We start from the raw sequence: 24,600 nt of genomic DNA, 5'->3' as shown, positions 1-24,600 counted from the left end.
AACCAATGTACAGAGACAGTAGCGGGGTGAGGGCCTGTGATGGGGGGCAGAAACAGCGGGGAAGAGATTGATGGGAGGAAAAGGAGACATATGTAATACAATAAAAAATTTAAATAAAAAATACTCTACCCAGGACACGTGGAGCATAATAACTGGCATTTCAGTGGCTAGATATCACAGAAACTATGAAATGTAAGGGTTGACAGATTTTTAGTAAATTTGGCTCACATTTACCTATTGTTACTTTAAATAATATAATCAATACATTTGTTAAAAAATAGAAAACCACAAGAACAGAAATTGAAATCCTCAGCAAAATTATAATTTTTCATAATCTCAATTCTAAGTTTAAAGAAATAAATGTAGAATTCCATTAAATCTATAAAACATTTATTTTGTACTCTAAATTGTCATCATTGGCACTGATGTTAAAAATTTTAATGTTAAAAAATTAGAGAAAAATACCTAGCCTAAGCTTGTACTTTGGGTTTAATAATATGAAGGCTACTTATATGGGGTTTTTTTGTACTATAATATTGACAAAATATATATTTTTTCATCTTAGAAATTTTCTTTCTCAGAGAATGAAACACTTGGAAGCAAGAATAGAAAAGTTCAACGGACAAAATGGAGACCACATTATTGAAACTCAGAAATTCAAATATAAGCAGATCTGCAAAATCCTAGGGGATCATGTTAGATAAATGTTTATTAGCCAGAGAGGCAGCAAAATCTATTTGTGAAATACCAGAGTTAAAACAATTTTCTAAACATAATAATAATTAAAATCTATGGAGAAGCATATTTCCTTTTGACTTTTTTTTTTTCTTTTTTTTTTTTTTTTGTCTTTTGTCCAAACTAAAGGGGAATCTCAAAAATCCCAGGACTGAGCTAAATCACATATATATACCAAATTCTCAAAAGATTAAAAACATGTGGATCTATAAGATTAAAATTTTAGTATAAAAGATAAGGTAAAATTTAATTGATGGTTTAGGAGAAAAGTATTACCACAACCTAAAAGTGACAAGGTTACTAATTCATAAAAAATACTAGAGGCCCGGTGCACAAAAATTTGTGCACTCGGGGGGGGGGGGGGTCCCTCAGCCCGGCCTGTGCCCTCTCGCAGTCTGGGACCCCTTGGGAGATAACAACCTGCTGGCTTAGGCCTGCTTCCGGGTGGCAGAGGGCAGGACCAATCCCTAGGTGCAGCCCCTGGTTGGGCTCAGAGCAGGGCCGATTGGGGAGTTGGGGCGCCGCCCCCTGTCATGCACAGAGCAGGGCGGATCGGGAGGTTGCGATGCCACCCTCAGTCACGCTCAGGGTAGGGCCAATTGGGGGGTTGGGGCACCGCCCCCTGTCACACTCAAGGCAGGGTCGATGGGGAGGTGTGGCGCCACCCCGTCACGCACAGAGCAGGGCCGATCAGGGGGTTGGGGAGCTCCCCCCTGTCATGCACAGAGCAGGGCCCATCAGAGGGTTGGGGAGCTCCCCCCTGTCACTCAGAGAGTAAGGCGGATCAGGGGGTTGGGGCACCGCCCTCTATCACCCACAGAGCAGGGCCAATCAGGGGGTTGGGGTGCCGCCACTCTCACACTCAGGGCAGGGCTGATGGGGAGGTTATGGCTCTACCCCATCACACACAGAGCAGGGTCCGTGGGGTGAGGGGGTTGGGGCGCCGCACCCTGTCACACACAGAGCCACAGGGTGATCAAGGGTTTGGGGAGCTCCCCCCATCAGGCACAGAGCAGGGCCGATCAGGGGGTTGGGGCGCCTTCACCTGTCATGAACAGAGCAGGGTGGATAGGGAGGTTGTGGCCCCGCCCCCTGTCACACACAGAGCCGCAGGGCAATCAGGGGGTTTGGGCGCTGCCCCCTGTCACGCTGATCCTGGTGCCAGGAGGCCTCTCAGCTCCGCTGATCCCAGTGCTGGGAGGCATGTTACTCTTTTACTATATAGAATAGAGGCCTGGTGCATGGGTGGGGGCTGGCTGGTTTGCCCTGAAGAGTGTCCTGGATCAGGGTGGGGGTCCCCACTGGGGTGCCTGGCCAGCCTGGATGAAGGGATGATGGCTGTTTGCAGCTGGTCAAACACCCTTCAGGGTGGGGGTCCCCACTGGGGTGCCTGGCCAGTCTGGGTGAGGGGCTGAGGGTTGTTTTCAGGCTGGGACTGAAGCTCCTAACTGCTCTTTTTTTTCTTTTTTTTCTTTTTATTCTGGGCCAGCTTTAGCTCTGAGGCTCCAGCTCTTAGGCCTCTGCTCCTGAAAGCAGGTATCTGGTTTGTTTCGGTTCTATAATCGAAACTCTGTATCAACTCCAACTCTGCGATCCCAGCAGGCTGAAAGCTGGTTTCTGGGGTTTTGTTTAGTGTCTATATTTGTTACAATGTTTGAAACTGCAGGCTCAGAGGCCTGCAGCGGCAGGCGGGGAACGTTGGAGTCCTCCGTCACTGAAGCAAGCAAGCCTCATGTTAGTTTCAAGCTGCCTGGCTGCCGGCCGCCATCTTGGCTGACAGTTAATTTGCATATCTCGCTGATTAGCCAATGGGAAGGGTAGCGGTTGTACGCCAATTACCATGTTTCTCTTTTATTAGGATATCTCAGCTAGTACATTTTATAAAGTATAGACTGACATAGAAATTTATCAAAACAGATAGTATTTGGGGAAACTTTACAACTTGATTTATGAGTTCTATGGTGAGATTATTAAGTACTTCTGTTAAAAAACAAGCATAATAAATATTTCCCTTTACTTCACAGTATGAAATAAGACATTAGAAAAGCTGATAGAGTTTTAAAATTGCATATAGTGTTTTCTCACTATACAACAATACTAGAGTATCTCTAGCATTTTCAGTGGTTTATAATTCATAAATATATATTTGTTAGGGCCACTCAGTGTAATAAAAGACATACCTAAATTGGCACAGATGATGATGGGAGGAAATGAAAGTAAAAGAAAGCTTTTTCATATATGCTGATACGAATATTTCTATATTTTATAATAAAATCTGGTGAAATATTTAAAACTAAAAGAATAAAGTGTTATTTTAGTTGGGTCTAAATGTTTCTAAAACTTGAAAATGCAGTTTCCCTAATGAAAATGAACTTCAAAAAATAAAAATAAACTTCAAAACACTGAAATTCATCAATGCTCCATCCATGACTAAGTGATGAGAAACATCCTAGGCACAACCTAAGTTAACACTATTCAAATCACATTTGTTGTTTCAGGAAGCTATTTCCAAATTTATAATCTGGAATAAATGCAAAGAATACATGTTTGCAATAGAACAAATAAGCTATTGGCTAACAATAGTGAAATCCTAAGTGAATTCCACAGGGGCCTTACAATATTATTAGGTATTATTTAGTTATAAGTAAATGAATAATTGAGTTTATAGCTATTTTTAAACTAAAGATAATTTCATAAATACATGATTGGTACAGTAAGACCATGTTAATTCTGTGTTTGAAACTGGTAGTCATTAGGACTTTGCTTTGAAAGCCTATCATCTTGGATCTTATTTTCAAAAATTCAATCTGATGTTAAAAGATATGTCATAACTTGGGTTTCAGACTTTAGTGCTTCAGAAATGTGTTTACATACTTCATCATGTAATTATAGCTATTTAAGATAGATAAGGCAAATGGTAGCTATATTTTGGAAATATAATTGAAAAATGCAGTTGTCCAGAAGTATTTGTGAGTATGATATCTCTGAAAAGCTGCTCAAAGCTACAGAGTTTGAAGTTAAATTTTTGATGTTGTCACTCTCAATCTATTGAATGGCTGACAGACAATCAAACCCTTCTGGCTGGCTGGCAGCTCATTTTGCCTGGCAGGTGGCAAACAATTAGACACACCAATTTGTGCCTCCTGATGACATTAAAGCATGAAACTAAGTTGTATGCAGGGCCTAGTGATTTGTGTGAAAGCATTTCAACAATAATACTCTTTGCCGTGGCAACTCATTTCAAACTGCCACCTCCCATTATAGCTTTGAGCAGTGAAGATGACAGACTTGAGTTACAGGCAGTGCGAGGCCGCTTCTGTTCAATCCTTCATCTCGCCCCCTGAGACCTCAATCCCTCCTTTCATCAATATCACCTCATCATTTACATTTGATAGTACTTGAACTATTGCATATATTAACTACACTGGAGACCCTTTTCCTAAAAAGAATTAAAAATATGCTTTGTGCACCTCAATTTCATTGCTACTTAGAATTATGATTCTGCTCCCATTGCATTTTACATAAAAGCTACCAAGAACAAATCAAAGGGTTCTATTTTTTAAAAGCAATATTCTCAAAATATAATAAATTTTGAATAGCTAAGATTATTGGCACTCAGGTGATTGCTTTGTTAAGATTTATTGGGGGAAAAAACCCTGTTCTAACAATAATCCAAACTTACACAAAAAATGTGTTACTTACTCTTTATTTCACTAGATTCTCTTATGCAAATTACCATAATTCTCTGTACTTATTGTTTTGTATTTTAACAAAATTTAAATATGTAACTTAAAATTAAATTGAACACAAACTTTCATTACCTTAAATTGTCATAACATTTATTTATAAAACTATATAATTAAACATACTTACATGCATATTTATATGCACTCATAAACATACATACCCAGACATCCCAGGACCATAAACCAAATAAGTGAGATAGAGGACAACAACATGAAATGGCATAGGAACATCCAAGAAACCACAAGAATGAACCTCCAAATATTAACAAACTATTTTTAAAAGAAATATTGGTCTATATTTATAGACCTCTCTTTCTTTTCCTTTTTTTAATTTTTGACACTTAACACATTTTATCTTATATGGAAATTATTTGCAAGCATTTTTATCTCCTCTAAGTACCTAAAAGACAAAAGATTAAATTCATCTTTATATACTAACAATGACCAATGCCATTTATATTTTCACAATAGATTTTCAAGAATAATCTGTAGGACACTGGTTAAAATGTGTATGGGCAAAGTTTAAATTATATTCCTATATAAAAGAAGATAATCCTCACCCTTAAACACCAAAAAATTACTGTCTATAATTTATACAAGGCAGTTTGACTATTTTAGATATTATATTTTGACTATATATTTATTTTGACATTATAGGTTAAGAAACATTTTATTTCCTAACTTGATTCTTTATAAAAAAGAGTTGCTTGCCAATCACTTCACACACATACTTTTTTTTTGTAGGAAAATGTGTTTTGAACATTCAGAAAGTCAAAAAAAAGTATGTAAGCATAATTTGGAATATGTATCAATCCCAGTATCAAAGTTAAGTAATATTGTTAGAATTAATGATTATCCTAAAGTAATTTTCTAATGCTGCACATGTTTTTTAAATAGTAGGATGTATTATATGCACACATTCTTTGGCTCTAAAATATTTTATTCGTCTGTGGCAAGTATAACGAAACAGAAAACAAAATTCTTGGTTCTCAACTAAAAGTTCCTTGTACAATTAATATCTGAATATAAACAGATAAATGGGGCCATGTTATAAATCATTTAGAACACTAAAATACCTTTCAGCAATATTTACTTTCAAATGTCTTACAACAATACTTACTTTCTAATACTTGCTTCAAAATATGGCTTTTACATGGATAATGTAAATTCCATGAGGAAGATGATCACACATGTAAAATTTTTTCCATATATCTGCATTTAAAACTCAAATTTAAATATTACTTAAGGCAGGCTGCTTAATATCCAACAATTATTATAGTTTTCATTAATAATGTAATGGAATTTTAGAGCCAGAATAGACCTTGACAAAATCTGGTCTTCCCCATTTATATCCATTAACAAATTAAGTCCAAAAAGATAAAATGACTTCCCCAGTGCAGTGTAGTCACTCGATGGTTGATTATGATCAGAATCTGAGTTTCTCTATTTCTAATTCAATGTGATATCCTCCATATCATATTGAAACCCCTTTTTTAGAGATATATTATTAAAATGCCATACTATGAGATTAATCAAGTTGGTCTGTCACTTAGATATCATTTGTAGTAAGAATCTATATTAATAAATCTAATGTTTTCAAGACCCCCTAATATTTTTAAATTAACAGATTCAAATTTTCCTTCCATGTGTACAGCACTGTAAGTAATTAGTTCAGTACCTACCTGTCAAAGGAATGAAACTGCATAGGAAGAATAGCTTGCGCTTCTCTTTTCAATGCTGGATCTGGGTATGGAATAGGATCAGGGCCACATTCTGCAATTTCAACTGGAGCAGCGACAAGGCTTTTCAATATTTCCTTGACATTGATGCCTTTGGTTTGACTAATGCTAGATATGGATGGTGCAGGCTTCAAAATTTCACTAGGATTCTCAGTTAAGCTTTCTTGTGATTTTTTCACTTCAGAGGACAAAGTGGATAACAGTTCACTCATGGCATCAGGGCCTGCGCTAGGCTCTAATTCTGCCCCATTCAAGATGCTAACCACATGCTCCTCTCCAATTCCTGAATCTGTATGAGGAATGGAACTTTCTAGCTGAATATCTTCACCAGGGGTTGGTGTTTCTTTTTCCTTTATGGTGTCTGGAAATGCAGCAGGTGTTTCTGTAATGAAAGGAAATGCTTTCAATAAACTCAGTATTTGGAAACCCAGTAATAATAATAAAATAGTTTCACATATTAGAGAAAATAAAACCTGTAATAAACAAAAAGTCTGCTATCTGGATGTGCAGGACAACTGGATTAAAACATATCCATATATACCTGTATTTGTTTAGCAACCATCAACAGAACCCTGTTTCTATTATAAGTCATTTGGCATTTCAAAACAGATGTCTCTAAGAATAGGGAACAAAGTTCCCATACAATTTTTCATAACAGCTCATAAATAATTATTATATGAAGTTCCTCTTTTATCATTTTATTGTTAGCAAAAAATATTGAAGATGTTTTTTATACTTCTCTAATATTGTCCTTAAAAATGTCATTTTTATAACTTTTATGGTACTTCAATAATCAATGTCTAATTAAAACATTTAAACTAGTTGAAGATATTTTAAAGTTCCAAGAACAAAATACATAAAATTCTAAGGAGTTAATTGCAAAAATCATGTCAAATGATTAGTTAAAAATAATAGTTTAATCAGAAAATAATGCTCCTCAAAAATTTAGCCTACATGTGCCTTTCTTCAAGAATAATTATTTTAGAATACTTATTTCTTGTGAATAAATATAAACTTCAATTTATGAAAACTTAATTAGAAAAATATAGGTATGAAATACACATATAACATTACCAATTAAAATAGATAAAAAGAAAAATATCTTTAAACTATTAAATTTATATTAAATCTCATTATACAAAGGTTAATATAATAAACTTCTCCATATAATAAATAGGGACTTATGTAACACTTTCAACAATAAAGATAAAAAAAATGAAACCATAGCCAACATATACACACAAATAGTTATAAAATTGTAAATGATGACCTTAAAAAGTTTATATAATCTAGAATATGATGGAGATAATAACAGATCTTAATTTTATAAAGTCATGATGAAGAAGAAAATAAGATACTGCATGAAAATTATTTGCAATTCCTCCTTAGATTCTTAGTAAATGTTAGTTAGTTAGAAATAATGTCTTCATATTATTCAATATTCCTAATATATAATATCTCATTAAATTCATTAAAATAATCATCTCTCACAGTTCAGTGTTATATTATGTTCTTCCTCATATTTATTAAGTAGGTTTTAGTTTTGCATGTTTGTTTGATTTTAAAATTGAAATAAAATATTAATTAGTGTAACATGATACTAATATTTAAAAAGTGGGTGACCAATATGAAAATCAGGGTAGACCTATTCTTTGATGATCCCAAGACTAAGAATTAAAGTAACTTCACAAAAGTTTTGAGACGACAAATGATTTCGGTATTACTACTGGCAAAGAACTACAGAAAGAAAAAGTTAAGAGATAAAGATAACAGTTTTGATTTTTTTTATAAAACCTTGTAAAAGAAGATTAAGACAGAATACCATTAGTAATAAATAGGAAGGGAAAGAATCGAGATGTTTATGGAATAGCTTAATGAAAAAGAAGCATAATGCTCTGCCACTAATTGAGGAAGAAAGCAAAGGAGGAGTGTATTTGTTAGAAAAATAATGAATTAGATTTTGAATCAATTAAGTCTTCAGAATCTCTGAGATATGTATCTGCAGGTCAAGATAAGTATAGACATATATTTTGGGAACATTTAAACTGAGGTGCTAATAAAAACTTTGGAAGTTTCACAATAACCTTAGAGATACAAAATGAGAAGATGTTGAAGGCAGTTTTTCCACTATCAGTGATATTACTCAATTTATTTAGTACATGTGCCCCTACAGATAATACATTTTTGGAGAGAAAGCAAAAAGAACTAAATAGTAGTATTAGTATTTCTGTGACAATAGGACTGAGAATGTAAATGCAGAAACAAAATAAGAACACTAACATCAAGAAAAGATCAGTATCATGGTTATTAGCATGGGCCAACTTTTCCTACAGAGTTTAATTATCAAAAGGTGTATAATCAAGTCTACCACTTAGTCTGAATTTAACCGATTTATAGATTTGGCCTACATTTACCCTAACGTGATGTCTCAATATCTTTATTTACGGTGTATTTTACTTCAAGAGGTACGGGAAAATTGTAAATGTTTCAAGTTTTATTAGTATGAAGTATAAGCATTTTGCCAGCAAACAAAATATCAAAGGAAATAAAATTTTTAATTTGGTATCTACAGGGGCCATATAAAAATATTTATCTATCAAATATCATTGTTTGCTTTTCTATTCAAGTGACTTTCAATGGAAAATTAAAATCTATAACTCATGCTTGGCCAGTGTTGCACAGTGGATTGAGCATCATCCCATGCAACAAGAGGTCACCGGTTCAATTCCAGGTCAGGCACACACCAGGGTTGCTGGCTCGATCCCCAGTAAGGGGCATGCAGGAGGCACCCAATCGATGTTTCACTCTCATAGATGTTTCTTTCTCCCTCTCCTTTCCTCTTTAGCTAAAAATCAATAAACACACATTTTTAAAAAACTTATTAACTAGATACTTAAAACTCCAAAAAAGCACAATGAAAAGTTTATCAAAATTAACATTATAAAACTTTCTTTTTTTAACATTATAAAACTTTCAAATGAATCATCAAAATATTTATACAGCCCAGTAGGTGTGGCTCAGTGTTGCTGATTTGATTGCTGGTCTGGGCACATGCCTGAGTTGTGGGTTTGATCCCTGATGAGTGGCATGCAGGAGGCAGCCAATTGATGTTCTCTCTCAAGGATGTTTCTATCTCTCTTTCCTTTTCCTTTCCTCTCTCTCTAAAAAAAAAACAACCAATAAAAATACATTTTAAAAAATAAAATAAATATTTACATGGTAATAAAAACCTTAGTTTTATTTTTACTGTGACTTGAAAAAATATTTCAAAAATGAAGCAAGCAGTAAATTTAATATTTCAACAAAAATTCTATTCAAATAAATATGTTTTGTAAAGCATACCCCGTGATCATGTTACATAGAAACAAAAATTAACACCAATGGAAATTTTTATAATAGTAATTCTTTTAAAAAATAAATCATAGTTAAAATATTAATTTCCCATTATGTATGTTAACATCTTTTACAGAACATGCTCTCAGTTGATAGCATAAACGTCATCTTAGACAACTTACATGTTTTATTGTGACACTCTCATCAGTTTATCCTATATAATAAAAGCTTAATATGCTAAGTGTCCCAATGATTGGTCAAACGTTTGGTTGACCACTTGACCAGTTGCTATGATATGCACTGACCACCAGGGGGCAGACACTCCAACTAGTAGGTTAGGTGCTGGGGTCTGGTAGATCAGCACTGGATGAGAGGGCTGGACACGCCCTGGAGCACTCCCGCAGCCCCTCTCTGGCCGGCCAACCTCCTGCAGTCCTTCCACAGCTGGCCAGCCCCTATTGGTCCCAATTGAGACTGGGCAAGATGGCCCCGATTGGCCCCATCACAGGCCGAACGACCCCACCCATGCACAAATTTATGGGCTTCTAGTATAACAATAATGCAGAAACATTACTAGCCTAAGTGATCTTAACCTCTTAGGAAACAGACAGTTGGAAGCCAGATGCCTTTTTTTTTTTTTTTTTTTTTTACTGTGTTTCATTGAGTCTAATTGAGTTGATCTAATAAACTTTGGGAAAATTATGGGGTTAAGTCCAGCAAATAACATGATTTCTACATAGAGATCACATTTATAATATTTCTTCCTCCAAAAATCTTGTTTTACAGTGACTTATAAAGTGTTTCAATATATCTTACCTATTAAGCTATTCATATTGGTATTTTCCAAATTCAATAAGGAATAACATGAATAAAAACATTCAGCTCGTTGTTACTAAATATTATGTTAGATTAACTATTTCATCTTTAAATAGTAATACTAAAGAAACTAAATCACATTAGAGTGATTTAAAATAAAACATTAATATCTGTATATAACAAACATGTATATTTTCTTTATATTAAATCCAAACAATAGCAAGTTACATAAAAATTAACCAGAATTCCAAAGAAAAAACATAAAATTTTAAAAATCATTAGAGTTCATTTTACATAACAAAAGAATGCAATAAGCAATGAGTAATTATTTGCAATTATATATATATATACTAGAAGCCCAGTGCACGAAATCATGCACAGGTAGGGTCCCTAGGCCTGGCCAGCAATCAGGGCCCACCTGTGGGGCAACTGGCAGGGTGATCGGGGCCTCCTGCTCACACTTGCCTTGGCAAGCCTGGCACCACCTACTTGGAGGCTCCACCCCCCCATTGCCAGTCGCCTCCCTCTGTGGGGGCGACCAGCAGTGCGATCGGGGGGTCACTGGTGGCACCCAACTTGGCTGGCCTGGTGCCACCTGCTCACCAGCCCCACCCAGCGCCACCGCTCGCCTCCCTCTGTGGGGCGACTGGTGGGGCTATCGGGGATTCCCCGCTGGCACCCGCCTTGGCCAGCTTGGTGCCGCCCGCTCACCGGCCCTGCCCCGTGCTGCTGCCACCAGTCGCCTCCCTCTGCGGGGCGACCAGCAGGGTGATCAGGGCCACAGCTGGCACCCACCTTGGCTGGATTAGGGCCTGTGGGCTGGAGGCAGCTCCAGCATTGAGCATCTGCCCCCTGGTGGTCAATGCACATCATAGTGACCACACATCATAGTGAGTTCTGCTGGTAGTTCTACCATTCAGTCTATTTGCATATTAGACTTTTATTATATAGGAGATATATATACACTGAGTGGCCAGATTATTGTGACCACCTGACGTTTGTAGGCAAATTAGCTATAATTTTGCGCTGAAGTTGCTAGAGGGCCAGACCATTATAAATAGGGAAGCAGGTTGTTTACCATGACAATAGAAGTGATTTTTTTCTGAAGATATGGGTAAACAACATGACTTAACAGCCTTTGAACGCGGGATATATATATATTGAGTGGCCAATTATGACCACCTGACATTTGTAGGCAAATTAGCTGTACACTGCATCATATGGGATGTGGAAGCCGAAAGCCTGTTCAAACATCTTTGCTTTCTGCAGTTACCAAGATAAAACATCTCCAATCCACACAGGAACACAAGGATTGGACAGTCAAGCATTGGAAAAAAGTCATGTGGTCCGATGAATCATGTTTCCTGTTGCATCATGCAGATGGCAGAGTGGGAATTTGGCAGAAACAGCATGAGAGCATGCACCCCACATGCATGAGTACAACCCTTCAAGCTGGTAGGGGGAGTGTTATGGTTTGGGGCATGTTTTCCTGGCATGATTTGGGACCTTTAATTCGTGTGAAGCAACGTCTGAATAGCACAACATACCTAAGTATCATTGCTGATCAAGTTCACCTTATCATGTTGATGGCGTATCCCAATGGAGATGGCTTCTTCCGACAGGACAATGCACCATGCCACGGTGCTCGTATTGTGCAGGAGTGCTTTCAAGAACATAAGGGAGACTTTACCTTGCTTCGGTGGCCCCCACAATCACCAGATCTCAAACCAATTGAGTATTTGTGGGACAAAGTTAAAAGAGCCATCAGGTAGCTGGTTCCACAACCATCAAATCTCACAGAACTGGACAGTGCTATTCATCAGCCATGGTGTCAGATTCCTCACATCACATTTCAACATCTCATGGAGTCAATGCCAAGAATCGCCGCAGTATAGAAGGCAAAAGGTGGCCCAACAAAGTATGGATGAGGTGGTCATAATGACCTGGGCACTCATAATAATATATATCCCACGTTCAAAGGCTGTTAAATCGCGTTGTTTACCCAAATCTCCAGAAAAAAAAAAATCACTTCTACTGTCATGGTAAACAACCTGCTTCCCTATTTATAATGGTCTGGCCCTCTAGCAACTTCAGTGTGAAATTATAGCTAATTTGCCTACAAACGTCAGGTGGTCATAATAATCTGGCCACTCAGTGTGTGTTGTGTGTGTGTGTGTGTGTGTGTGTGTGTGTGTATGATTCAAATTTTCTGTTTGCTAAGTGTATAAAAAGTACTTCAGGAACTCAACATTATTACCAAAAAAAATGTCCAAAATAGACAAATTATAATTTAGAAGAAACCATTAAGAGGCAAAAAGACACTTTCAATTGATGCTTTGACTATGATGTGTAGATCTGTTTGGGAGTTTTGAGTTCAATGGAAAGCATGGAGCTCTTTGGATTGCTAGTAATCACTTTCATCAAATTCAGACCTTTTCAGATAAATATTTCATCAAATATTATTTCCGCCCTTTCTCTTTCTATCTTCTCTTCTCTAACTCCCATATGCATATGTTGCTTCACTTGATGGTATCTCATAGGTCTCTGAGGCTCTCTTCACTTTTCTTCAATTTTTTTTTCATTCTGTACCTCAGAGTATGATAATTGCAATGGACCTTTCTTAAAGTATGCTGATTCTTTCTTCTGCCAAGTCAAACATTCTGTGGAGCCCCTCTAGTGAATTTTATATTTTAGTTATTAAATTTTCAAGTCCTGAATTTCTACTTGTTTTTTTTTCCTGTAATATTTATTTATTGATATTCTCTTTGGTTAGACATCATATTCATACTTTTAATTCTTCAGAAAATATTTCCTTTAATTACTTGAGCACATGTGTAATAGCTGGTTTAAAGTAACTGTCTAAAGTCCAACATCAGGGCATCCTCAGGGGCACTTTCTATTGACTGTTCTTTTTTTCGCCCTGTGTGTTAGCCTGTTTCTTTGCATATTTCATAATTTTTTGTTGAAAATTAGACATTTAAAACATATGATGTGCCAATCCTGGAAATCAGACCCCCTCCAATGGGGTTCGTTGTGTCTCTGTTTATTGACTCTCCTGAACTAATTCTGTAAAATCTATATTCTTTGACACCTGTAGCCACTGAAGCCTTCACTCAGTCATCAGCTAATAACTGGACAGAGATTGCCTTCAGTATCTTGAACCAGTAAAACTTCTGGGATGTGAAAGAAAAATATCCCTGTGCTTTCTGTCTGTCTTTGTGGCGGCCAAGATTCAATAAAGGACTACATCTGCAAAAAACAAAACAAACAAACAAATAAAAAAACAAACAAAAAAACAAACAGACAAAAAAACAAACAAAAACAAACAAACAAAAAAACAACAACAAAAAACTTGTACTCACTGTCCAGAGATCCTATGTATACATTGGAGCATATTTTCAACACTTACCATGTTTACAACTCTCCCTTGCCCTTTACTTCCTGCATGCACAGGGCCTATAGATTATCCAGAGATATATGATTGGGGCCTTCTCAGGTCTTTCCTGGACCTCTGAGTAAAGCCTCAAGAATATGAACATCTTATTCTCAGATCTTCCTTTTAAAGTTTTTGGGTAAGGCTCTTGTTTGCCATGGCTAGTATTGCCACCTCAGGCAGTTGCAATGTTATGAAAAAAAAAAGTTTCTAATAATTATTTTGACAAATACCTTAGAAATAGGGCTTTACTCACCAAACAAGCACAGATCAGATAAAATAATAATGGAACATTACCAGAGGGAGCTGCCAAACAATGCCCCAAAATGGGACTTTCTAAAACCTGCAAACCTAGTTGGCCTCCTTCCAGTAGCTAGTAGGCTGCTGGTTTTCACCACTGCCATGGTTGACTGGCTGCTGGTTTTCAAGGTTAATGCAGAGCTGGATGGCAAGAGGGCAAGTTAAGTCTCCACAAAGCTCACTAGTCTCATAAAAAAAAAAACAAAACTGCAGTTTTCATTGATTTAACAATCATTGGATTGTTTCAAAATTCTGATTACTTTCCAGAGAACTGAAAAGTGATTTTGACAATTTTTGCCAATGTTCTCATTGCTTTTATGGAGGAATAGTTTTTTGAGGTTCTTTCTCTACTCTTTCACAAGTCCTGCATCTAAATGATGTTTCAGCTCCAAATTTTAGAACAGTTCTAATTTGTTCATTTCTGTCAAATAGAAATTATAAAATATTCACATAGCCCTAGCCAGTTTGGCTCAGGGCTCAGTAGATAGAGCGTCAGCCTGTGGACTGAAGGGTCCCAGGTTCGATTCTGGTCAAGGGCATGTACCTCAGTTGCGGCTCATGTGGGAGGCAACCAATTGATGTGTCTCTCTCACATTGATGTTTCCCTGTCTCTCCACCTCCCCTTTCACTCTCTCTAAAAATAAATAAATAAATAAATGAATGAATAAATAAATAAATAATTTTAAAAATCAATGAAAAAATATCCTCTGGTGAGTATTAAAATAAAATATTCACATAAACATGTTTTGTTCTTCCCTTGCCTTAGCTTATTTGTATTCTTTTTCTCTTCCCAAAGGAAAAAAAAAATCATACATTTCTCTAATGTAATGGAGGCAGCCAATAACACTAATAATGAAATGCCAACATAGATGTATAAAACTTTTCTTGAATTGCAGAGAAATAGAAACAACCAAATGTGGTATAACATTGTTAGTATCAATTAGATAAATCACACATTATATTTTATATTGAGTGGGAAAAAGTAGGTTTAGAGTTGTAATACAAATAAATACAATCCTAATATATAGAAAGACAGGGGCTGTCATGACTGAAACAACCAGATGGACAACCAAACAGCAGGCTGTATGGGGCAACCAGGCCAGCAGGGGGGTTAGTGAGGGATGATCAAACGACTCAACAGCAGGCTGCGTGGGGCAACCAAGCCAGCAGTGGGATTAGTGAGGGACGACCAAAGGACTGAACAGCAGGCTGAGTGGGGCGACCAGGACAGTAGGGGGATTAGTGAGGGACGACCAAATGACTGAACAGCAGGTTGAGTGAAGCGACCAGGCTGGCAGGGGGGGCAGTAGGGGGTGACCAGGCTGGTGAGGGGAGGCAGTTAGAAGCGACCAGTCCGGCTGAGGGGGATAGTTGGGGACGACCATACCAGCAGAAGGGGGCAGTAAGGGGAAACCAGGCCAGCAGGAGGAGCAGTTAGGGGCAATCAGGCCGGAGGGGGGGGCAGTTAGGGGCAATCAGGCCAGCAGGCAGAGGCAGTTAGGGGTGATCAGGCAAACAGGCAGGTGAACAGTTAGAAGCCAGTAGTCCTGGATTGCGAGAGGGATGTCCGACTGCCGGTTTATTGGGCCTAAACCAGCAGTCAGACATCCCCGGAGGGGTCCTGGATTGGAGAGGGTGCAGGCTGGGCTAGGAGGACTGCCCCCCATAGACGAATTTCATGCACCAGGCCTCTAGTCTAATCTAAGAAAAGAGAAACATGTAAATTGACCATACCTTCGCTATGCCCCAAGCCATGCCCACCAGCCAATCAGAGCAACTATATGCAAATTAACCCAACCAAGATGGCGGCCGGAGGCCATGGAGCTAGAGCAAGCAGGAGGCTTGGTTGCCCCGGCGATGGAGGAAGCCAATCTTCCCGCCTGCCCTGGCTGGCTCTAGCCTCCGCTGAAGGCAACAAAGTTTCAATTATAGAAGATAAATAAACCATAGATACCAGATTCCAGCCAGCCTCCACTGGGAGCTTGGGAGGCTGGGGGCCATAGCCAGCCTGCAAACAGCCATCAGCCCCTCACCCAGAATGGCCAGGCACCCCAGGGGGGACCACCACCCTGAAGGAGCTGTGGCTAGCCTGCAAACAGCCATCAGCCCCTCACTCAGACTGGCCAGGCATCCCAGCAGGACCCCCACCCTGAAGGGGCTGTGGCAAGCCTGGAAACAGCCCTCAGCCCCTCACCCAGGCTGGCCAGGCAGGGGCTGTGGCCAGCCTGAAAACAGCCCTCAGCCCCTCACCCAGGCTGGCCAGGCAGGGGCTGTGGCCAGCCTGAAAACAGCCCTCAGCCCCTCACCCAGGCTGGCCAGGCAGGGACTGTGGCCAGCCTGCAAACAGCCATCAGCCCCTCACCCAGGCTGGCCAGGCACTCCAGTGGGGACCTCCATCCTGAAAGGGGTGTAGCCAGTCTGAAAATGGCCCTCAGCCCCTCACCCAGGCTGGCCAGGCACCCCAGCAGGACCCTCACCCTGATCCAGGACACCCTTCAGGGCAAACCAGCCGGCCCCCACCCATGCACCAGGCCTCTATCCTATATAATAAAAGGGTAATATGCAAATTGACCCTAACAGCAGAACAACTGGGAATGACTGGTCACTATGACACACACTGACCACCAGGGGGCAGACGCTCAATGCAGGAGCTACCCCCTGGTGGTCATTGCGCTCCCACAGGGGGAGCTCTGCTCAGCCACAAGCCAGGCTGACGGCTGCCAGTACAGCAGTGGTGGTGGGAGCCTCTCCCACCTCCTCAGCAGCGCTAAGGATGTCCGACTGCAGCTTAGGCCTGCTCCCTGCTGGCAAGTGGGCATTCCCTGAGGGCTCCCGGGCTGCCAGAGGAATGTTTGACTGCCAGCTTAGGCCCAATCCCCCGGGGAGCGAGCCTAAGCCAGCAGGTGGTCATTCCCCGAGGGGTCCCAGACTGCAAGAGGGCACAGGCCGGGTGTAGGGACCCTCACCCAGAGTGCACAAATTTTTGTGCACCGGGCCTCTAGTCTATATAATAAAAGCCCAGCGACCATTACAGCAGAATGACCGGAACAGCCGGTTGCTATGATGCACCAGCTGCAGGGGCCGCCACCAGCGCTGCTGCGGAGCCTGTGGGCCCGGGGCCAGCTGTGTGGCCACCACCAAGGTGCCGGTAAAGAAGAATGCTAAGGTGGCCAGCATGAGCGTGCAGCTTGACATGAAGGCTCTGTGGGATGAGTTCAATAAACTGGGCACCGAGATGATCGTCACCAAGGCTGGCAGGTCAGGGCGCCCCTCTCCCCGCTGTTATCCTCCCTACATGGCGCCAGTTTCAGGCAGTGGGCTTTGGCTCGATACACGCAAGTGAGACTGAGAAGCGGGGTGGGTGGTATGGCCAGGCCACTTGCAGGTTCCTCTTGGGGCAGGCCAGCTCCTTTTCTCTCCAAGTCCCAGCTTTATCAATAGTCACCTGGCGTGCTGAGCCAGAGGGTACTGCTCAGGAAGCTAGGAAGGCGGTGGAGAAAAACCCTGTGCACCTGCCGCCCAACCAGCAGCCCAGGACCAGGCACCACCAGAAATGGACTGGGTCAAAGCACACTGAGCTTGGAGGGAAGGCAGTCGCCTGTGAGGGGCATTCCCACCAGCTGGCTCACGGTGGATCCCACCTCAAAGGAAACTTGGTCTTTGGCTCCTTAGTTCAGTCTATCCCGGCTAAAGAAGAGCAGCTGGGCACATTTTAGGGGAGAATTAAGACTCTAAAACAGTGTGTTTTTTTCCATAGAGATTGCTACCCAGTTGTCTTAGGCCAAAATTCCGGGTGTTTGTGGGGAACTGCCTCTGCCACTGGGGCCCGTGTTTTCCAATTGGCCTGTATTTGTTATAAGGGCCCAAAGAGAAGAAGAGGAACAGTTTTTTGTTGCAATGTATTTGACCAACAGACAAAGGCGAATGCTGGGCTGTGTCTAATGAATAAACAGAGACACCAGTTCTGAGTCTACCTGGCCAAAGGGAGCTCAGGGCCTGTTTGCAGAGCCTTCTGGTGGTTTCTGTTTTCTTGCTGAGTCCGTCCTCCCTGGGAAGCCTGAGGCCCATGTTCAGCTCCAGCTCAGTGGGTCTTCTCCAGGCCCCTCCCCCTGGCTGGCCCCACCCCCGACTGCCCCACTCCCCCAAACCTGATCGGGGTGAGCCGGCCTGACCCGACCCATGCACGAATTCGTGCACCGGGACTCTAGTAAATAATAAATAACAATATAGGACTAAACTGACTTGCATGCTCAGAACTATAAACCTGCTTTTGCCCACCCCCATAAATGATTAAGAACTTAGGTTTTGAAATTAAGATTGTTTTACTTCCAATCAAGAGTTATTCATGATTTGTGATGCAGGATGAGCCATTTAACTTTTCTCAGCCTCATTCTTTTTTCTGTAAAATGAGCATAACAGTACATACATAGTTGTGATTATTAAAGAACATAATTAATGAATAGTATCTACCATAAAGTAATATTTAACTTATAAGTTTTTGTACTTGTTGCTGTCATTATGGATTTTACTGTTATCACTACCATCATTATCATAATCATCTATACTAATAAAAATATGCTAATTAGACTGGACATCTTTCGGACAACCTTCTGGACGTTCTCACAGACAAAGCCACAGTGGTGGGGCCCAGGCAGAGGCACTTAGGGGTGATCAGGCCAGCAGGGGAGAGCAGTTAGGGGGATCAGACCGGCAGGGGAGAGCAGTTAGGAGGATCAGGCCGGCAGGGGAGAGCAGTTAGCAGTGGTTCTCAACCTTCTGTCCCTTTAAATACAGTTCCTCATGTTGAGACCCAACCATAAAATTTTTTTTGTTGCTACTTCATAACTGTAATTTGCTACTGTTATGAATTGTAATGTAAATATCTGATATGCAGGATGGTCTTAGGTGACTCCTGTGAAAGGGTCGTTCGACTGCCAAAGGAGTCGTGACCCACAGGTTGAGAACCGCTAAGTTAGAGGGATCAGGCGAGCAGGGAGAGCAGTTAGGGGATCAGGCAGGCAGGCAGAGGTGATTAGGGGTGATCAAGCAGGTGGGCAGAGGTGGTTAGGGCCGATAAGGCAGGCAGACATAGGCGGTTAGAGGTGATTAGGCTGGCAGGCAGAGTGGTTAGGGGCTATCAGGCAGGCAGACAGGTGAACAGTTAGGAGCCAGTGGTCCCAGATTACAAGGGGATGTCCGACTGCCGGTTGGACATCCCCTGATGGGTCCCGGATTGGAGAAGGTGCAGGCTGGGCTGAGGGACCACCCCCTCCCCATGCATGAATTTCATGCACTGGGCCACTAGTCCTTATAATAAAAGGGTAGTATGCAAATTGACCGAATGGGGGAATGACTGGTTGCTTTGACGCACACTGACCACCAGGGGGCAGATGCTCAACGCAGGAGCTGCCCTCAGCCCACAGGACCAATCAGGTGATCAGGGCCTGCTGGCCAACCTCTTGGTCCTTTTTCCTGGCCAGCAGGCTCTGATCGCCCAATGGGGAATGGGGAACCGGAGGTGGGTGGTGGCAGACATGGGTGGCGCCAGGCCAAGGTCCCCGCTCAGCCGGTCGCCCCACACACAGAGGATGACCAGTGGCAGTGGGGCGCAGGGCTGGCAAGCAGGCTGAATGGCCAACCTCTCAGTCCCTCCCCCTGGCTGGCTGGCATTCTTTCCTGCAGCCTAGACACAGGCCTGCCCACAGCTGCAGATAGTTGCTCCTCACTCCTCCCTACCTGCTCCCTAAGGGGGAGGGAGAAGCCATCAGCAAGGTAGCAGGCGTTAGGTGGATTATTGAGAAACCTGTCTCCTGATTCTGCTAAATTCTAACCCTGTTCAGAAGTCCATGTTCTGTGCTTAAAGCACCTGATCATATCCTCCTCAGTGGTGATACGACCTGAAATCTAAAGGGACCTTTTTGTGGGATGGGTTTTCATGAAAAACCCTGAAAGTAGAATCCTCCAGTGAACTGACACAGTGAAGGTTCAGGTGTGATTAGAATGACCCTGATAGTGCCACTGGCCCCCTGGAACTCTCTTGGACATTGGGCCCATATCCCATCCCTTATCTGAAAGAAATTTCATACAAAAGCACCTCCCGTGAAAGGGCCTCCAACAGGGGGATCACAGTCTCCTACATGGTCTCGAAGTATATCCTGTGCCGGGCCCACCTCAGGTGCAAGATGGCAAATGGGTGGGTTGCGGCAGTGGGCAGGGCCGGCTGCCAGCAGCCAGGGAAGATGGCCCTGATCACAGGCCAGGCCTAGAGACTTTACCAGTGCAGGAATTTTGTGCACCGGGCCTCTTATAAGAAAATACAGAGCCCAACCACTCTATTAGTTATTCTCTCTACTCATCATTAATTTCTGTCTCTTTTCTCTAGGTTGGCCCCTTTATCTGTAGACCACTTTATCCTATCCTAAAAAATGTGACATCTCAATCCCACCTCCCTTATAATTCTAGCCCTTAAGCTACTTTGGGTATTTCCCCTTCCTTTCTGAAGAGAATATGACATAATGTAAATATCATCCTATAAAATAAAAGCCTAATATGCTAAGTATCCAGGCGTCCAGTTGGCCATTCAACCAATCAAAGCGTAATATGCTAATTATATGCTAAGGTTGCTCAACCACTCCTTTTCTATGCCACTGATTCTATTATATTCACCAGTTTATTCTGTTCATCAGATTTTTTATTCACTTGATTTTTAGATTCACTTGTTGATAGATATGTATTTGTTGTTCATAATTTTTATCTTTACCTTTTTCTTCTTCTTCCTCTTCTTAAAGAATACCTTTCAGCATTTCATACAATACTGGTTTAGTGGTGATGAACTCCTTTAGCTTTTCCTTATCTGTGAAGCTCTTTATCTGACATTCAATTCTGAATGATCGCTTTGCTGGGTAAAGTAATCTTGGTTGTAGGTTCTTGGCATTCATCACTTTGAATATTTCTTGCCACTCCCTTTTGGCCTGCATAGTTTCTGTTGAGAAATCAGCTGACAATCGTATGGGTACTCCCTTGAAGATAACTAACTGTTCTTCTCTTGCTGCTTTTAAGATTCTCTCTTTGTCTTTTGCTCTTGGCATTTTAATTATGATGTGTCTTGGTGTGGTCCTCTTTGGATTCCTTTTGTTTAGGGTTCTCTGCGCTTCCTGGACTTGTAAGTCTATTTCTTTCACCAGGTAGGGGAAGTTTTCTGTCATTATTTCTTCAAATAGGTTTTCAATATCTTGCTCTCTCTCTTCTTCTGCACCCCCATAATTCAGATGTTGGTATGCTTAAAGTTGTCCCAGAGGCTCCTTACACTATCTTCATATTTTTGGATTCTTTTTTCTTTTTGTTTTTCTGGTTGGGTGTTTTTTGCTTCTTCGTATTTCAAATCTTTGACTTGATTCTTGGGATCCTCTAGGTTGCTGTTGGATCTCTTATAATATTCTTTATTTCAGTCAGTGTATGCTTATTTTCTAGTTGGTCCTTTTTCATATCCTCAAGGGTCTCAGTAGATTTATCGAGCATCTCACTAAACTTATTGGCGATTTCTAGAAAATTCTTGAAAAACCTTAGAAGTGTGGTTTTGAACTCTATATCCAGTAGTTTGCTTTCTTCCATTTCTGTCATTTGTGACCTGTTTCTTTGTCTCTGCATTTGGCTGCTTCCCTGTGTTGATAGAGTAGCTTTCTGTGCTAGGTGTCCTATAGGGCCCAGTGGCTCAGAGTCCCCAATTACCTGAGGTGGACATTCTTGGTGCACCCCTCTGTGGGCTTCGTGCCCAGTCTTGTTGTAGTTAAGCCTTGATTGCTGTTGGTATCAGTGGGAGGAATTGACCTCCAGGCCAATTGGCTGTGAGATTCAGCTGTCTATGGTGGGAGAACTTCAGTACTGGAGACACCCTTCTGGGGCAAGACTTGCTTCAGTGGGGTTTTGGTGCTCTCTGAGTTTGCCACCTGAGTGTGTCCCTTATGGATCTGAGGAATTGTAATCTGGATGGTCCTACTCTGACCACTGGGTACACTGGCTCTTGGATCTCTAAGGAGGTGCTAATTTAACCTCTGCCTGAGGCTACCCAGCAGGAGCTACAGAGAGATCTGCAGATTCCTCTTCTTTGTTTGGGGTTTGGAAGTGCCCAGTTGAGGCCCAGCTGTGAAGCAATGCATGCTGCTGTGGGGCCTTGGGCCTTCTTTTCGATGTTCTGGGTCTCTCTGACCCAACTGCAGTTTGTTAGGTAATTTTAGATTGCAAAGGGCCAGGCCATTCATATGCAAAAGCCTCTGCTCACAGCTTGAATGGGGCGGGGTCTCAGGGAATCAACAGGGCGGAGCCAGCAGCTATGGCTGATCCTCAGCTTTGCCCTAAGGGGCCCTGCATCTCAGTGTCCCTGTAATCACCGCAAGCACCTCTGAGAGAAAGCCGCCTTCGAGTTCCGCCCGATGCCAGACAGTCCAGTTTTTCCCCGAATGAGTCTGGGTCCCCAGAGACTCGCCCGGAAGTGGAGTTCAGAGCAGTGGGGAACTTGTGACTCCCTCCCAATTGAAAAAGACAACCAAGTCCTCAGTTGCTAGCCCTTTCCGCGTGGGCCTCCGTACCTCTGCACTTCACTTCTGCACCTCCTCTGAGTCTCAGTGTGCTTTTCTTTTTCCTTCTAGTTGTAGAATTTCCACTCAGCCAGCCTTCCTGTGGTTCTGGATGATGTCCGTTTTGTCTTTTAGTTGTATTTTTGAAGTGGTTGTGCAAGGCAGCAAGTTCAGGTGTTTACCTATGCCGCCATATTGGTTTCTCCTCTATTTTCACTTTTTAAAAAATCATTTTTCTTTTTGCTGCTCTATTGGGTGAGTTCCACTGATCCTTTCTGATGCTTCATATAGTGTGCTATTGAACCTCTGTATTATATTTTTCAGTTCAATTATTCCACTCTTCAGCTCTGTCACTTCTACTTCCTACTTTCCTATATTTTCACTAGAGGCCGAGTGCATGGGATTCATGCACTGGTGGGGGCATGGCCTGCAGGGATCAGCCGTCTGTGGGAGCACCACTCATCCCGGTCAGCCGAGTGGCTGTGGACCCACTCTCTGACCAGCTGCTCCCTGGTCCGGCATCTTCTGTGGAGCCAGAGCACTCACCTCTCCAGGGGACCTGGTCAGGGCCGGGCCCAGGGACAAGAGCACTGAGGGGCAATGGAGTAGGCCTCAGTCCTTTGGTGGCCACGAACCCGCCTCCCAGCCTCCGGGGTCAGGGGGTGACAATTGCAGCCCAGGTTCCTGCCAGTTGGCCTGGGGTTTGCAGCAGGAGCAGCCACTCATTCTGGTCAGCCGAGCAGTGCTCCCACTGTGGTAGCACACTGACTACCAGGGGGCAGCTCCTGCATTGAGTGTCTGCCCCCTGGTGGTCAGTGCATGTCATATCGACTGGTCATTCTGGTTGTTCTGCTGTTAGGTTGCTGGACTTTTATTATATAGGATTTTCTTTGTTGAAGTTCTCACTGTGTTCATCCACTCGTCTCCCCAGTTCAGTGAGCATCTTTATGATCAATGCTTTGAACTCAGGTAAATTACTTATCTCCATTTCATTAAGGCTGTTTTTCAGATGTTTTATCTTGTTCTTTCATTTGGAACATATTCCTTCCTTTCCTCATTTTGCTTGACTCTCTGTCTTGGTTTCTATACAATAGGTAAAACAACAATCTCTCCCAGTGTTGAAGGAATAGCCTCATGTAGGAGATACACCTTATCCTTCAACTCTGCCCCAGCACTTTGTCATCTCTCAAACCTTTGTGACTGAAAAAGCAGCAAAATCAATGTTAGACTTTTGACCTACAGAACTATAAGATACTGAATTTGTGTTGTTTCAGCCAGTAAGTCTGTGGTAATTTGATATGGAAGCAATAGAACACTAATACTCCCCCCTCTGGTTAGTTTAAAAACCAGATAGTTAATACAGATTACAGGCCCTATATAATTTGGTTCCTGTTTATCTATCTAAACTCAGGGGATGCTTCTCTTTCCTTTGATTCTTATTTGCAGCCATGTATTCCCCAAATATGCCAAGGAATTTCTCAAAATTTGCATTTACCTTTTCAGAAATGTGCTTCCACTGTCCCCATTCTTTTCCCAAATTAACTGAATTCATCCTAATGTTCCCAGCTAAATGTCACTTTTATGTCTTTCCCAACCCCAAATTAAATTAGGTTTCCTCTTTTGTACTTTCTCATAATGGTCTGTAATTTTATTTCTTAGAAGGCACATATATTGCAATTATATATTTAAGTGTTTGCTTTCTAAAAGTGTATCTCCCTTGCTAGAATGTTAGCTTCATAAGGATAGGAACTTCTTGCACACCATTATATATCCTAAGTACCTAGGATGTAACAGTAAATCTTTCATTTATTCAGCAAATATATAATGAAGTAATTGTAAAGTTAATTGAAAGAAAGGCAAAATTAGAAGATGAAAGGAAAGAAGGGGAGGGGAGGGGGAGGGAGAGGAGGGGAAGGAAAGACTTT

The 24,600-nt window shown here is 41.5% G+C and overlaps 1 protein-coding gene and 1 pseudogene across 6 annotated transcripts in view; one reads left to right on the top strand and one right to left on the bottom strand.

The window, feature by feature from the left end:
- The window catches only part of NBEA (neurobeachin), a 1,002,985-nt gene that overhangs the window by 645,519 nt on the left and 332,866 nt on the right, over positions 1-24,600 (bottom strand). For all 6 annotated transcript variants that reach the window (XM_036298874.1, XM_036298876.1, XM_036298877.1 and 3 more), the window contains one exon: positions 6,164-6,602. In XM_036298874.1, the coding sequence (XP_036154767.1) occupies positions 6,164-6,602 (439 nt within the window). The remainder of the gene's footprint in view (positions 1-6,163; positions 6,603-24,600) is intronic.
- Positions 13,519-13,620, top strand: LOC118652320 (annotated as a pseudogene).

The sequence above is a fragment of the Myotis myotis genome, unplaced genomic scaffold (genome assembly GCF_014108235.1).
Source record: "Myotis myotis isolate mMyoMyo1 unplaced genomic scaffold, mMyoMyo1.p scaffold_m19_p_3, whole genome shotgun sequence".
In the NCBI taxonomy this organism is placed as follows: Eukaryota; Metazoa; Chordata; class Mammalia; order Chiroptera; family Vespertilionidae; genus Myotis; species Myotis myotis.
The sequence above is the reverse complement of the archived record's forward strand: the minus strand, read 5'-3'. Positions and strand labels throughout refer to the sequence as shown.